This window comes from Vidua chalybeata, chromosome 3, assembly GCF_026979565.1.
Source record: "Vidua chalybeata isolate OUT-0048 chromosome 3, bVidCha1 merged haplotype, whole genome shotgun sequence".
Taxonomy (NCBI): domain Eukaryota; kingdom Metazoa; phylum Chordata; class Aves; order Passeriformes; family Viduidae; genus Vidua; species Vidua chalybeata.
Window position 1 is genome coordinate 15,568,172 of NC_071532.1, and position 15,729 is coordinate 15,583,900.

General features: G+C 39.2%; 1 protein-coding gene and 1 long non-coding RNA gene across 21 annotated transcripts in view; one reads left to right on the forward strand and one right to left on the reverse strand.

The window, feature by feature from the left end:
- The window catches only part of SMYD3 (SET and MYND domain containing 3), a 375,697-nt gene that overhangs the window by 176,068 nt on the left and 183,900 nt on the right, over positions 1-15,729 (forward strand). For 3 of the 20 annotated variants that reach the window (XM_053937674.1, XM_053937668.1, XM_053937669.1), the window contains exon 1: positions 14,374-14,462. The exons of 6 other annotated variants lie outside the window; for them this stretch is intronic. Coding sequence is in view for 2 of the 14 variants with exons in the window: in XM_053937669.1 (XP_053793644.1) it covers positions 14,451-14,462 (12 nt within the window). In the remaining 12 variants the exon portion in view is untranslated. Of the gene's footprint in view, positions 1-14,373; positions 14,463-14,540; positions 14,610-15,729 lie in introns of those variants that run through there. 11 more of the 20 variants (XM_053937670.1, XM_053937675.1, XM_053937664.1 and 8 more) reach the window with 10 other exon arrangements.
- On the reverse strand, positions 13,606-14,284 carry LOC128785300 (uncharacterized). The gene is made up of 3 exons (XR_008429814.1): positions 14,034-14,284; positions 13,825-13,939; positions 13,606-13,701 (listed from the first exon to the last, which is right to left on the reverse strand). It is a non-coding gene; the product is annotated as an uncharacterized LOC128785300 (long non-coding RNA).

Genomic DNA, 15,729 nt, shown 5'->3' on the forward strand with positions numbered 1-15,729 from the left:
GCAAACTCTATGGACAGAAATATTTAGTATTGATTATTGTACAAGGCTGATGCAGTTCTGAAGCAGTGGCCCTGCTTTATATGCAGGAAAAAAGATTTAAAAGAAATATTGACTGAAATGAAGATGAGAAAATCTTCAGTTGCTGTAGGACTACGTTGAAAGAAGAGATCACATTTTCTGAGGCTTATGTGTCCGTATCAGTCAACAGTATCACAATTAGGAAGTTTTAAGATGTGTTGAACACTGAGCTCCAAGGACCCCAGAGGTGTTTTGCACATTTACTCTGGGCTTGGACTTTGCATTAAGGTCTGTTTCTTGAACTGGCCAACCCAAAGTTTTCGGAAGTCTGAAATGCAGAACCAAAGTGGCTTTAGGAGTGTTTAATTTCAGCCGTTCTCTGTTGGTTGCTGTAGGTCTCTCTCAAAGGACTGTAGGAGGTGATCTTCCCTGTAGATAAAAGTACAGGAACTGACAAAAGCTATCCCATCAATTTCAGTCAAGTGAAGTAACTTTCTGTTTAAATTTTTTCTCTTTCACCCTGAAGTATTACATTTCTGCTTACCCAGAAACTCACTATCATTGCTTGAAAGAGCAGAAGGATAATCCTCTGAGGTGCTGGTGTCTGAGGGGCCAGGAAGGCAGTGAAAACTCCAATCAGTCAGTGTAGTAAAAAACTCCCAGGCAGAGCTGCCTGGGGACTTTGCAACAGCAGGAGCAGCACTTATTTTTATTGCACTATAGATTAAATATGGCACTGCTCCTGCTGCAGGATGGGAATGGGGATGAAAACTGGTGTTGCAGAGGAGAGCCCTACTGAGTTGAGTGAGGGGTATGAGTGTCCAAGTGGAGGGAACAGTGAAGGGTATGAGTGTCCAGACTGGCTCATATGCGCTGTTCCCTCTGTGGGGAAGTGTGGCAGACCTCAGTCAGCAGCAGCAGTGAAATGGTACAAGCCAGAAGAGAGAGGGAATTGTGCAGTCAGAATAAAAGTATTAATAAGTAGTGTTTCTTACCTCTGACTTCCTTTCTCTTGGGAGGAAAAAGTAAAATAACTCCCCAGAATCCTTTGATGTTCTGCTGTGTGATTTCTGTTCCACTGCAGAGGTCAGAGAAGCCATGGTGGTGCAGCTGGCTGAGAAGTGAGAGTTACAGGTAATCCTATTTGCACTCACTCTCCAGAGGATTTAACTTTCCAGGTTGGTCTGAGGTCTGCAGTTTAAAAGTAATCCTGTAGGACAGTAACACTGAAGGGAATGGTGCAGTAGGTGGAGGGGTGCTGAGCTGTGGTGAGTCACCCCTGCAGTGGCACAGACACACACAGACCCAGGAACCTGCTGTCCTCCCTGGCACTGGGATGTACAGCCCACTGTGTGGTGCCCACACCCTTTGGGTCATCAGTGTCAAAGCTGTGTCCTGGTGGCTTTTCCATGTCCTCAGTGTGTGTCCTTGCTTGACATCTGTTGAGGATCCTTCAAATTATGCTGTAATTCTTCTCCCAGACTTCTGTGATGTTGTCAAAGCAGGTGATGTGTGGTAGAGTGGTGGGTCTTCTCAAGTGAAATGCAGCCTGTTAATGAAAGACTAGATATGACTCTTCTCAGCCAAACCCTTCTTGTCAATCCTGTAAAGAATATCAGAAGCAGGCTCCAGAAATGTGGACTCTACTGTATGATGTATTTTTATTTGGTTACTTACTTCCGAATGCACTCTAAAACTAGAGAAGGCCATTTTCTGACATTTTCAACTGAGTAAACCTGAAGGTCCCTGTTAATTGTTCCTCTGGGAGGGTACATAAAAGCTTTGTTCCCCTTGGTTCTCAAAGCCACGAATGTTTCCTTTTCAGGAGCAGAGCATCTCTCCTCCAGCACAGTTGGCTCAGCTCTATAGTGAATCCATAAACTACATGGTTTAATTTATTGTTTGTTTGCTTGTTTGTTTTTACAGAAAGCTTTATTTTACACCAGGCATGAACAAGATGTAGAAGGATAATCTCTCTGCTCCCTTTTCACCTCTGAAAAGTAGCATCATTCAGGATGAGATTCTGTACTTGGGAATCCTTCTTAGAGTTGCTTATGGATTCTGGTTTTTCTAATTCATCCAAGGATTATACACACTTGTCAGTTTTTACTAAGCTCTTTTTGCTCTTGGTATAAATATATAATTCATATTCATAAGGAAAAAACCAAGCAGCTTTAGTTGTGCCTATCCACAGCAAAACTTAATTTGATTATGTGGCATATTTTAACCTTTTAAGGGCATAACCTGACCTTTTACCAGGGGGACCTGCTTTAATTAAGCTAAGCCAGCTTAGCTGTGCTGTTTAAAAGACACAAGATTTTGGAAGTGCTTTACACTGCTTGCAAGAGGAGACAGCCAAGAGCCTGTGCTGACAGATCTTGATGGAAGAGGCATTTGTAGGAGCAAGTGAGGCTTGGATACCTCCAGCTCCACCTCAGCCAACATTGGCGGTATGGAAGAACTTTTCTACATTGCTCTTGGAAGGGAGAAGATGCTTTTTAACCGTTCTACACTTAAAATGCTTAATGTGGCGATGGGGTTTTGTTTCTAAGTCTCCTGTAAATCTCAAAGCACAGAGAGTAGTCCAACCACATCATAGAAACTTATTTGTAGCTGAATCAGAAATCCTATGGCAAAAATCTTATTCTTGGTGGTTATTCAGAAGATCTTGACATTTTCTGTGGGAGAAAAAGAGGTTTCTGTAAGCTTTCATAGATTTCTTCTTTTAATATTACTATTGGAGACAGTTCCACAAATAAAATCTTTTATGTATATTTTTCACAAATCTGGATGTGAGAGATAAATCAAGATAGAATCAAGATTTTATGGAATGTTTCAGTAATACAAGTTAGACATATTTCATTGCTAACCTTTGTGTGTAATTGCGATTAGAAGTTTTAGAATTACGGTACAATAATAAAACACGTATTGTTTTGCATTAATGATTTACATCATATAAATGATCTGGTAGTTAAGGTTGAAGTGGTGCTTGTATTTAAATCTTAAATTTTGGCACATGTAACTTCTCTTTATATTTCATAGGGTCAAAGTTTCACTTATATAGTCTCAATCTTTAATTTTATTTAAAGTAGTGGTTGAAGAATTACTGTTCATCCATCATTTCTTCTTCTAAATTTGGAAGAAGCTGTTTAGAAATTATTCATAGTATTTTGAAAATTCTGGCCACTTTAAAGCACAATTTCCAGTAGAATTTTCTGAGCATGTGAAAAATGAATTTGTAGCTTTGATCCATCAGAATGCTTTGCTGTTGTTGGGTAGACAACATACTAATCACAAAATGGATGTCAGAGCCAGCTGCCTGCTTCTGAGACATGTATGCCTCTTCTCAACTCTTCTCAGTGAAAAATTAATAGTTTGATGAGCTCCCTGCCTGTAAATGTCAAGGTGTCATTTACATAGGTTTCAAAATTTTAATCTGTCTAAACTTAAACCTGCACAGGACCTAACAGGTTTTCAGCCTGAAACTCCAAATTCAATTTCTTGGCTGATTTTTTATTTTACAAGGAAGGTGGCCATGATATGTATGTCAATATCAGATCCTCTTAGTTTTTAGCCTGTAGGTTCTTTGCTAAATGATTCTACAGAATTATGTATTGCATTATGGCACAGTCCTAACCCAATGCAACAGGACAATTCCTAGAAAATTCAGTGGAGCCTGATTTTCACCCTGCTCTTTGAGGGCTATGTGAGAAAGAGCCCAGAAACATTTTAGCTGATGCAAAATTAGAGAAGTTGCCTTGCATTTGTTTTCCTGATGAAGTTTTTACCAATTTAGTTGCCAGTTTTTAGTTTCCTAAATTGTCACAAGTATGTTGATAACTTCTTTTAATAAGACATGAGCAGACGAAAAGTCTGGGTTTGCTTCACAAAATATTTTTTCATTTCTGGTTTTGGACTTAAATAAGGCAAGCATGGTATCTTCCTCTCTGTCATCTTCAGTGCAGCAAATGCAAAAAAGCTGAGATTAGGAAACTTATTATGTGATAAGAACTCTAGCAACTGTCATTGGGTTTTCACTTCTTAATGCTCCCTTCTATTTCCTATGAACATTAACATGCTCAAAAATTTGTGCCCTATTGAAAGTCTAGTATTTGACAGTTTAGACAGAGACTTTATTTTCCTGCAATGTGCAGTTTCTTTTCCTGTACTAGAATCTTTAAATACTTGGTTGGTAATTCCTATTATATTTGATTATTTGGACCAGGCAAGTTGCCAAATAAAAGGTTTGTAAATTATCTGCTTTATATTTGTGCAGTCCTCAAAGGACTGAAATTTGCTTTGGGGAAAAGCAAAGGACCAAGTAATAACAATTTCTTTTTCTTAAAGCAGTGCCAGAAACTTAATTTCAGAAAGCTTTTTATTATTGAATTTCCCAGCCTTCCTTTCAAGCACTTTATTAGGAACATAGCTCATTTATTTGGGAGGGGGAAGAAAGCATTGAAGAAGGGGGAGATAGAGGTGAAAAGCAAACTCATTAATTCATGTTGTGATCTAAGTGTAGTTTTCATGTTGGCAACAATTGCAGTTTTCTAATATGCAATCATCGTGAAAGACTGATTTTTACATGGCAAGTGAGAAAAATTGTTTCTCTTGAACTTTTTTTGGAGCTCATTTATATTGAAATATTTAAGGCCTTTGGAATTTCTAAGTGGTTCTTCTAAAGCAGGTGAAAAAGACCTTTGCTCTTTTAACAGAAGGAGCCAGGGAAATCCAACTTTTGTTTGTTTTACTTAAAAACTAGATGCAACTTTGAGCACTGGGCTTGAGTCTGAGGCTGTTGGAAAAGTGAAGTCTAGGTAACAGATCTAGTGTCAGGAAGTACTGATCATGCTTCTGGGTTGTGGTCTCTAAATGTCTTTTTGTTTATTTAAATTCATGGCTTAGCAGTTGGCACCTAACTTTTAAGAAGGGACCATTTATCTCCCGGCCTGAAATGGTGCAACAGAAGAGGTCAGTGCTGCTATTAGTTACATAATTAATGCTTTTTTTTTTTTTTTTTGCCCCAGTGAAAGGCAAAAATACTGTGAGCCCACTTAAAGCAAACTTAAAGCATGGGGACAATCCAAAGCCTAATTTTGTCAGTGACACCTGAGAAAGCTGACTGGAATCTGGAATTTCCATTCCCCAGGAGAGCTGAACATTTTTGAATTTTCTGTCATTCCACTTAGAAAAATTAGCATTCTGTAATATTGTGGTTTAGGGTCATAGGAATATTTCAAGTTCAGTATTGTAATTGACAAAAAGGTTCTTCTTTTCTTTCTGTTTAAATGTTTACCAAACCTAATCTGATGAAATGAATATTTTCAATAGCAAACAGCTCTCTCAATAAATGTCTTTGCTGTTTATAATCAGGGGATTGTGGACACATCCCTCTGAGGAAAGGCCTTCATTTTCTGCCCACTCAATTTAACTACTTTTCTGCTCCTTCTGCTTGCTCTCCAAGCTGGATCCCTGAGCTGCTGGCTGTCCTTCTCCAGCAGCTGTTTCTGTCGTGTGTGGGTCTAGTCAAGGAAAACACAGAATACATTTCCACTTTTCTTAGCACATCTCATTGATGAGATGTTTCTGGCTTCCTGAAATCTCTCTCAGGCACAGGGAGAGTTCTGAGGAGCTGTGTGTGTCTCTGGTGCTTTTAGAATTTGAGATCAGGAAAACTCTTCTATTCCACTTTTCCTTTAATTCCTTTAACTCATTCCTCAAAATACTTGCTGCTGCCTTATTTATTCAATTTTTCAGGCCTCCTTGTTGCAGATTTTTTCTTTCACAGGGTTTAGTCTCTCTGGCAGTCTGATTTGTATTTTGTGTGCTTTTTCTCTCTGAGGATAACCCATGGGCAGTTGCTGTGGTGCAAGGCTGAGGGCAAGGCTGCTCTACAAGTGGCCTTGTTTAATGGGAAGGGAATGATCTGCAATGGCATTTGGGTGGAGGAAGCAGTGTAGATGATGTATTTCTTACAGGTGGCTCATTATAGGCTAGGGAAGTGTGACAGCACAGGTTTGAAGGAATGCACCATACTCTCAGAAATCACAAAAATAATAACAATCAGCTGAGGGGAGGCAGCTGGAGCAAGGCAGAATGGGCACATTTTACTTCCCATTCCCATTTACTTCACATTTTACTTGTTGCAAAGAGGTTCTGTGGGGTACAGCAGGTAGATGTCAGGTGTGCCTTCAGGTGTTTGAGAGATGCAGTGTTACAGCATTAGTGTGAAAAGTAAAAAAGCTATTAGCACTTTTGCAAGAAATGGAGGGGAAAAATATTGCCACTGCTATTCAGCAATGCTAAAATAGTAAACATTTTTTGTGAAGGTGTGCTGCAGAGAAACACAGAGGAAAGTTTTGGAAAACAGTATGGTGCAAATATATATCACATAGGAAACAATTTTTCTACTATAAATGAGGTCCTGTTTCATCATTTGATCCTCTGACCTTCACTTTTCTATGAACTTTTCAAACCCCATCTAAGATAAGGCACTTACAAAACTCTCTGCTAGACTCATTTTTTTCTTATCTTCTTTAAAAATCTATATTTTAAAATCTACACCTGTATGTCTTTTAGCTTAATGTCCCATTTGGACTGTTTAATTTGCCTGGTAAATGACCAGACAGGAATGCTATCCTGTCCTGGTCTTGCTAGAGTCAGGTTGTTCAGTCCTGCTGCATCAGAACATTATCTTGCTGGTTTTGAAGCCAATTTCTGGGGCTCTTCTGGTTGGAAGGACTCTTTCCAACATGTTTGGCATTGTCCATAGTATCTCAAAGGAGGAGCTCTCAAAGGGGCATTTAATAGGAAAATTAATCTTCCTTTAATCTTCTGAGTATACATCACCTGATGTGTTTACTCTTTTCATGGCTGATGATTTGCAGACATCCCATGTTCTACAAATATACTTCTCCCTACATAGCTCCTCCATCTGACAACCTCACAGTTTACAGCAGAAACTCTTGTTATTAGTCCCAAAGCTTCTGACCTTGCACACGCCTATTCAATTTCATCCCATTTCTATTACCCTTCCAGATAATCCAGCCCCTGCTATGTGAACCCCCAATCCTCCCTCCAGACATTCAGGTCTCAGGGAATTTATGTGTTCATTTTTATATTTTTGTGCCAGTCATTAATGCTGGCATTAAGTGAGATTGGCCTCAACCCCAGTCTTCAAGGGGTTTTTCATTATTAACCTGCTTGAAGTTTAACAGTTCCCTTCCTGCCACATGCTTCTCTAACAGGCTGTAGCTAAGGGGAGGGGAAGCCTGCCCTAGCCCCTGTGACCCCAGAAGCAGATGCCTTTGGGGCACAGGGCAGGCTGCTCTTTCCCAAAGCCTGTGGAGGCGAGGCTGCTGGAGCAGAGCTGGCAAGTTCACGTGGTGAGTTCTGCAGCCAGGAGAGGCAAAGAGACACACACAACCTTTGGGGATGGCAGAGATATATATGAAAAGGCACCAAGAAAGGCCTTGGAGAATTTGCTTTGACCCATGAAATGAGCAGGTATTGCTCAGCTGAAAGCCTGTCTGGAGGAAAAGGCCTGCCCTGCAAGGGCACAGAGGTCAGGGGAAGAGATTCATTTGCAGTCCCTCTTGCTTTCACTCTTTTACCCAGCAGAGAGAACAGATATTTCTTCTGTTAATAGTGTTTACTGCTCCAGCTGGCATCCTAACAAAACTGACTTTCTGAGATGCTGAGGTACCCAACTCAGGCAATAGATCTCAGCACTTAATCCTAAAACCTCATGTTGATTTGAGGTCTGCTAGAGCTACAAAATAATTAAAAGATAAAGAAAAAATAGAAAGCTGAGAAGTAACCTTCCTTTCACCAGACAGTACAACATAAGGCACTGTACTAAATCTGACTAAAGGTGTTTTAACAACACAGAACTTACATAACCTTGCAGTGCCAAATGTGTGAGTTAATGGGTAGAATTTGTTAATTTATTAATGATTGCACTCATTTTGTCATTTCGAAGAATAAATTACTCAGTATAACATTACACACTAATGATACCATTTTCTGTGTGGTCAGAAATGATGTAGAGAGACAGTATGCTAAACACCACCTTTCATGAGCAATAATTGTTATGGGCAAAGTGTATTTTCTTTTGTTACAACACTCATGAACTTGTCAAAGTTGAGATACCATGCTGATGCCTGTGCTGATACTTACCACTTTGCATGTTCACAGCCCGGTACAAACACTAATGAACCAATGTAAACAGTCATTTTCATAATGTGGCTTAATATAATAAGGCATTGTGAACCTCGCTTTGTTTCTGTATGCACCAGGGATTGTAATTTACACCCCTTTCCATGCGCAGTGAAGGCTATAGCCATCATCTACCCTCTCACAATCATCCTTTTCCTGTGCAGTTCCCAGTGAAGGGGGGAACAGGGCTCCAAAGAGCCTGGGCCATAATTTGTTTGGCTCTCTTCCAGCTTTCTAGATAGTGCCAGTTTGCTCCAGGCTTCCTCTCTGCTATATCATTGCAAATCCCTTTTTGAGGGGTGTTGTTTTCCCCACATCTGGAATTACCTCTCTCATTGCACTGCCAGGAATAAAAGCCCACTTGCATTTCTAAAGTATGTGTCTGCTACATTGTCTTACATGTTTGTCAGCAAGAGAGCACTGCCTGCTTTGTGCTTTTTTTTTTTTTTTTTTTAATTTTATCTAACACCCTTTTGCCTCAAGCTATAAGTATGTGCATCTATTTTGGCAGCTTGATCTCAAAGAGCTCTATTTGAGATATTAAGTGTGCGCTCTCAGGACTTGAAAGAGCCAGAGCAAGTAAATTAGCAGAATAGAATGAAGTCAAGTGAAGTACTGAAGGGCTCCAGATAGTTTAGGATTACAGCAGAAAGCATAATATGAGAGCCAACTCTCCCAGTTGTTGAAAGTGTATTGGGAGAGAGCTGAGAAGATACCAGGCTCCTGCCAGCTGGTGCTAACTCCCACAGCACTGACTACAAGCTGAAGTAATCTTTATTAGTGGTGTCTCTGTATGGTACCCACGTGTGAGCAGGGAATTACCTTTGTAGCCAAACTGGCCATGTCCTGTGAATCCAAGGGGTTTATTGGCTCCATAGCAAGGCCAGGCTCTTTTGCCTCCAGGAATGGTTAGCTTCTAGGTCTGAAAGGTTAAGGTGAAAGGTGTGTGTGGGTTTTAATGGTGTTATGCTGTTAGTGGACTACAGAGTTCCATGCTTGCTAAAATGTGATTAATTGAGCAGAAATAATTCAAGTCTCTCTCCTGCAAATTGTTGAGGGGAGACATGCACCTGACAGCTGATACAGTTAAGCACTTGCAGGTGCTTCTTAAAGGTGCATATCCTCTGTGCTTCTTGAGGAGCAAACAGGAGTTGAATTATTTGTGTTACTCAGTGCAGATGTCTGGTTTTTAGTCTCATCATTCATCATTGCTCAGCAAACACCTGTGTTCATACATTGCATCATAAATACTGCAAAATGAATTGTGATTTTTATATTCTTTGAATATGACTGACTCAAAGCCACACAATAAGATGTGCAACAGCCATGCTGTATTAGCTTTTAATTTTATATTGGAGAATGATGGTTGAACCTAGTTATTTCAGGATATATGACATTTCTTTACTTAATAGCCCCTGTACCAGCAGATTGTGCTCTGTTGGGCTAGACTTAGGCATGCCAAAATGATGTCTGTGAAGAGACTCCCTGTAATGCTACTTAAATTTATTGATTGAATGGACAAAAGTAAGTCTTTAATTTATCTTCTAACTTTGAAACATCAGCCTAAAGGAGTATCATTCATATTGATAGCTGCAGTGGTGAGCTCAAAAACTGAATGGAGGGTCAGACTAGAACTCCATAGGTCAGAGGTACAAAACCCATAGGAAAACCTAAATTATTCTTGTCTTTCTTGTGAAGAAGGGTAAAGAAAGAAAGGCTCCAGATCAAGTTGGATGAATAACCACTTTCAAAACAGATCTTAAGTAGAGAAAAAGCCTACAGCAAATGAAAAAAAAAAATCTTTATTGTTGCAGTTGGGGAAAATGATCAGTCTTAAGAAACCGGCTGGTCAAGTCACTAGAATAAAAAGACTCTAGAATAACTTAAGTTGGAAGAGACCTCCAGGAGGTCATCTAGTACAATTCAAAGCAGATCTGATTAGATCAGGTTTCTGTGTCAGGGCTGTGTCCACTCACATCTCGACTACCTCCAAGGAGGGGGGATCTGCTATCTCCAAGGAGGGAGAACTCCTCTGGGCAAGCTGTTTCAATATTTGACCACCTTGTCTTAAAAAACCTCGATCAACAGAACTGTATTGCAGTGGCTGGGGACAGATAACAAGAGCTGCTTATGGAGTGCGAGCCACCATTCCCAGAGGTTTCCACCAGTCTGGAAATGACTGACCAGTATGTACAGCATCAATCACCACCACCAGCCACTACTGACATGCTGACAAAAAAAGGCAAATGTGTTCCTGATAGTTATTGGCTCAGGAATTTCCAGAGATGGTTTTTAAATGTAGCTCAACTTCTGCTATCGATAAAATTGAAGTGGAGCAGGCTACAAAGCAGGGCTATGAAAATGATTAATTATGGAGAATAGGGAGGAGTAAAAGAGTTTGGTTGCTCAGAGAAGTCAAAGGAAGACTTTGAAAGGCATTGTGCTGCTCTCTGTAACTTTATTACCATTAATAGGTATAATGGGAAGGAATAGATGAAGACTGTTAATTAGAAAAAATGTTTTAAGCAAGAACGTGGTGAGGCCTTGAAGCAGCCTTCAGAAGGAGCAGTTGTAAAAATACATGAAACATAAACAAAACCAAACTGACTTTGACATGGGGTTCTGCAGGGGCAGCCTTTTGCTCAATACACCGTTTGTGTTTTTCAGGGTAGACAGGAGTAATTTGTAGAGCTCAGGGATAATTTGCCTGGCGTTTCAGTACATCTGGCAGCATTTTGGTTGCTCCTATCATGCCCTGTTATTTCCTGAGCACATGGGCAGGAGTAACAGCGTGTCTGCAATTTGCTTGGCAAATCCCAGGTGCTCCCCAGTGCCTGCACCTTGCATGCATGTGGAAAGGCTTGACACATCATGGAAAGGTCACAGGGAGCCCACATTAGACTAAGGACTTTGCTGATGTTTCAGTTGACTGGGCATCATCTTTGTATGTGCATTTCTACTGGGGAAATCCAAGATGAAAATATGTCAGCCCATAAGAGAGACATTTCTGAAAGAGAGAGAATGATGTGTACTCAGTGTCTATGCTGGGTCCCTGTGCATTGCAGCTCGGAGTATTCTTCCATGGCTAAACAAAACCAGCCATTTCCTTAGAATAGTAGCTGATTATTTTTCAATTGTATGATTCATTTGGCATTATTTTATGCGCTTAGAAGCAATTTAAGCCAATTTATGCAATTGAAAGCTTAGCTTTTTTTCAATGAGTGCTTTTTAATCCACTTAAGAGTTTTGTTTTGGATAGCCTGTTGGTGAAGCAAACTAAATTAAAGCAATTGTGATTATGAAGTCATGACTTGAAACTCTCCATAGTTGCTGCATTTCTATATTTTATTTTTCACTTTAAGACTGTTATGTATTTGGTGACCATAACTGAATAGAGTAATATGAGAGAATAGATGGAACAGATATTTCACTGGAAAATAACAGATTCATGTTTAATGTATGTGTGACAGTGAGAGGGCTTAGGCAGAATGCAGAAATATCAATAAACAAATAGTAAGAGGCAAGGAATGACATTTGATTTCAAAATAAGGAAAAGAATGGAAATATTAAAAGATATTTAAGAGAGAAATATTAATGAAGTTATAAAAATAATAGTTTCTATTCCAGTATTTAAAATCCAAAAAGAGAGAGCAGAAAATAGCCATGCTGATGAGAGATGGAATGATCAATGGCTTGGAAAGGTATATGCAACTCCAAAAGGGGATGTCTGCCAAATAATCAGCTAATGTTTACATCAAGGTCAGTCACTGGCAGTGACTGCAGTTCTCTAAGTTTTTAGACCAAAAAAGTCTAAAAACTTTTAGTTTTTTAGACTGTGTTGGTTTAGATGAAGTTTTACCCAGCAAAGCTCAGCATTACTGTATTTTGTGTCACTGGGAGTTTTTATTAATGTCCAAAGCTAAAAATAATGGTATATCTACTGCATTTCAAATGTCATCTTTTAGCACAAGCCCAGACTTTCAACCCTGCTGACCACTGAGCTTCAGAGATTATTTGTTGGAATGAATGACTTTATCCAAAGCACGGATTCGATCAATCCATGCAAATTTGCCAGCTTCTGGAACAAAGCTTTCATCAATTTCTTGTAATGCATAATTGCATTTATGATCACAGCTATTATTGTGGCTGTTTCTAAGTAGTTTCTGTGCTGGTAACATGAATGAGTGTTTGATGTTTGGAGAAAGGAGTGTTTTTGAAAATAAAATCTGGAGCTTTTCCATCACCATACTGGGAAAAGCTGAAAGCAAGGTGATCAACCATGCTGCAGCTTTCATGTACCAGCTTTCATCCTGACACCAATACCTTTCAACGTGAGGGAAACAACTTGTTTTGGGGGAAGAGATGCAGATTATTTAAAGCTAATCAACTGAGTTTGTATATTCAGTAATAATTGTTGCAACCCACCTGAGAATTTACCCAGATTAAGTCAGATCTGTAAGAGAAATCAATGTATTATATAAAGATATATTGGAAGGAGAAATTTCCCTGTCCAGGTTTTTGAATCTACAAAATCTACAGTCCTTGGTCCAGCAAAACTTAATGATTGTTTGAGTAAGAATTCCAAAAGTATGGAATGATTGTTTGAGTAAAAATTTTCCCTGTAACTTCAAGAAATGTTAGGGGTTTTTAGAAAATAAATGAAGTGCATTGTTATGGTAAGTGTTGGAGTATAATAAGACTACACCAAGATCTAAATTTAATTTAAAAACATTTTTTTATTTTTAATACTACTGATTCCAAAAGTCATTAGGTTTTATATAAGCCCTTTTTTACCCATTACCAATAGTTGAATAACAGTTGCTGTTCACACTTTATGGATGAAGAAAATGATGTGAATAATGTTCTTTGATAAGAAATAAAGTTCCAATTCATACCAGAACACTAACTTTGTGAATGCAAGTTCATTACAATTTCTTTTTTAGAAACTACTTAATTCATGGTTTTGTAATTTTGTAATTATATACCTTACAAAAATTATTTTTTTAAGGTATATAGCTCCAGAATGGAATTAAATATATTTGAGTTCAAAGAAATATGCTTAAAAATGCTTTTTTTGAGCACCAAAGACTTGATCCAAATTTTGGGTTCAACATGCTTCTCATTCAGTCAATGTGTAAGGTCTTTGAAGTTACATCTTAAATGCCTTTGAAAGCTTGAGCACTATTTTTAGGAAGTGAATAAAACCTTTTAGGCAATAGATTTTATTAATGGTATTGAACTTAGATTTGGCCCAGTGGATCAGTTAAAGCACATATATCATGGGGGGTGGCAGGGTATGTTTGGGAAGCAGAAATATAGTCCTATCAGAGAAGTAACATATGCATTGCAGAAATATATACTAAAACAGAGTTTAACATTGAAGTATTTTTATTTGTTGTCCAAAGAAATAAATTCTTTTATCTGAGCGTAGGTGGAAGAAATCAGTTCATGGGATCTCTTCTGGGCCTGAAAGAGAGTGTTTGTTTTAATAAGAAATTTTTGGTAAAGCCTAAATATTGCAGATTTCTATTGGGATTACAGTAGAAGACAGTAGAAATTTTGAAGGAGAGCTATAGGGATGCTCCTTACCCTTTTTAGGGGAAGTTTTTCTCGAGATATTGATTATCATGCAAACAGAAAAGACTCTTCCTTTTTGCCTCAGTGGACATTGACGTTGGTGTGAACAACATGTATGTGTAAAAACCTGGAAGATGGACACTTTCCTTGGTGAGTTTAGAAATCTGTAGCTATGCAGGTTAGCCATGCCTGTGCAAAATGGGAGTGAAGTAATTTCTTACGAGTAACAAATGAATCACAGCCTGTTCACTGGAAACACATCCTTGTATCTTGTAGCAGGTTTTGTGTTGTTTTCCCCTCCCGTCCAAACCCAGTAAAACCAACTTTTCCTGAGGTTGGCAGGCTTTTCAACAGCTCTTTGTAAATCACTGAGAGTATTATATTTTTCCTTCCTGGAGAAAAAATGTGCATGGTAGGATTCAAGCCAGTAGTTTTAAGTGATCCTCAGGGGCGTGGCATCGGATTGCACTGTGGGTGCAATTTTACTGTTGTCATATGAAGGCAGCAACTGTTACATCACATCAATGGAATTTTTGGAATGGGAAATTCTTGAGGCCAAATCCTGGCCTTGTTTCTGTGGCCAGCTTGAAGCAGGACTTGTCCAATGTGCAGGAGTGAAGAACGGGGCAAGAAGTGCTATGAAAATGCAGGTCTGGGAAGGTTGCAGAGCCGAACCACATGTACTTAATTGCTTGTCCCAAGTAGGAGCAGGTGCAGAAGTGCCAGTCAGCTTTTTGTTGGAGAAGATGTGCAAAATTTGAAGGGTCTTGGGTCTTCCTTAAAGCAGTGCACCCTGGGTGAGAATTATTATTACAAGCAGCATATGAGTTACAGACCTGTGCAAACACTGGAGCTGGATCTCCTGGGACATTATGTTTGCTCCCAGAGCTGACTTTAGTTGGAGAAGCTTTTCTTAGCTGCTTTTCCTTCCCTCCAAATGGTTTGCAAGTTCAGATTTTTCAAAATTCTTGAAGACTCAAGCAGTGCTTATCACTCCCTATCTGTCTGTGCCACCCAGAGCCTTCACTGTCACTTGCTGTCACTTTTCTTGGGCTTTCCCAGGATTCACTCATACAGGAGCAGGCACTGGTGTCACTCTGTGCCCCTGGAGCCATGGCAGCACAAGGTCTTGGGAAGCTGTTTGCCCAGGTTTGGTGGTGGAGACAGACTTGTCCCAGGGCAGCAAGGCTGAGCTGCTCAGGGCACATTTCTATTTCTCATGCTAAAATGCGTTTCTGAATACTAATTACCATTTACAAATATTTTAATGTCTGCTTAGGAACCTAGCTCAAGGGGAGAAAAAAAAATTATGGTAATAATTTCAAAAGACCACCAAGGCCACATTTTTTAGCAAAGCATTTGGCTTGCTTTACATTAAACATGCCCTCAAGTTCCATATTTATTTTTAATATATTACTCCTACATCATCTCTTCCTCCACAATGATTTTCCCTTGCTGAATAACATCCACTTAGCTTTCCTTATCCTAAACAGAGCTGTCAATCTTAAAGTTTAAATTGGCATCATCCTTTCTCAGCCCCAGCTGCCCTTGGCTTTCTTCAAGTTTTTGGCCATGTGATCAAAGTATAGTGCACTTGCACCCACATATTTTAAAATCTGTACTGGGTTTGTATCTTTTGGATAGTACCCAGTCTATCACAATGGTCAAAATTGTTTCTGGCATCCATGGAGATAATTATAGCATGTCATAATGTTGTGAATAGTGTATTGTATTAATATCCTTACGTCACATGGGGAATTCGAGATATGAAAAATAACTGTTCCTGATAGTCAGGAATCTAAAGATTGTTTTTCTATGCTCTCTAGCATGGCTGATTAAGAAACTTGGCTTAAAAGAAGAATATACCTATGAAACTTTTCTAGATTCATCTTGACTGTACATGAGACCTGTTTCAAA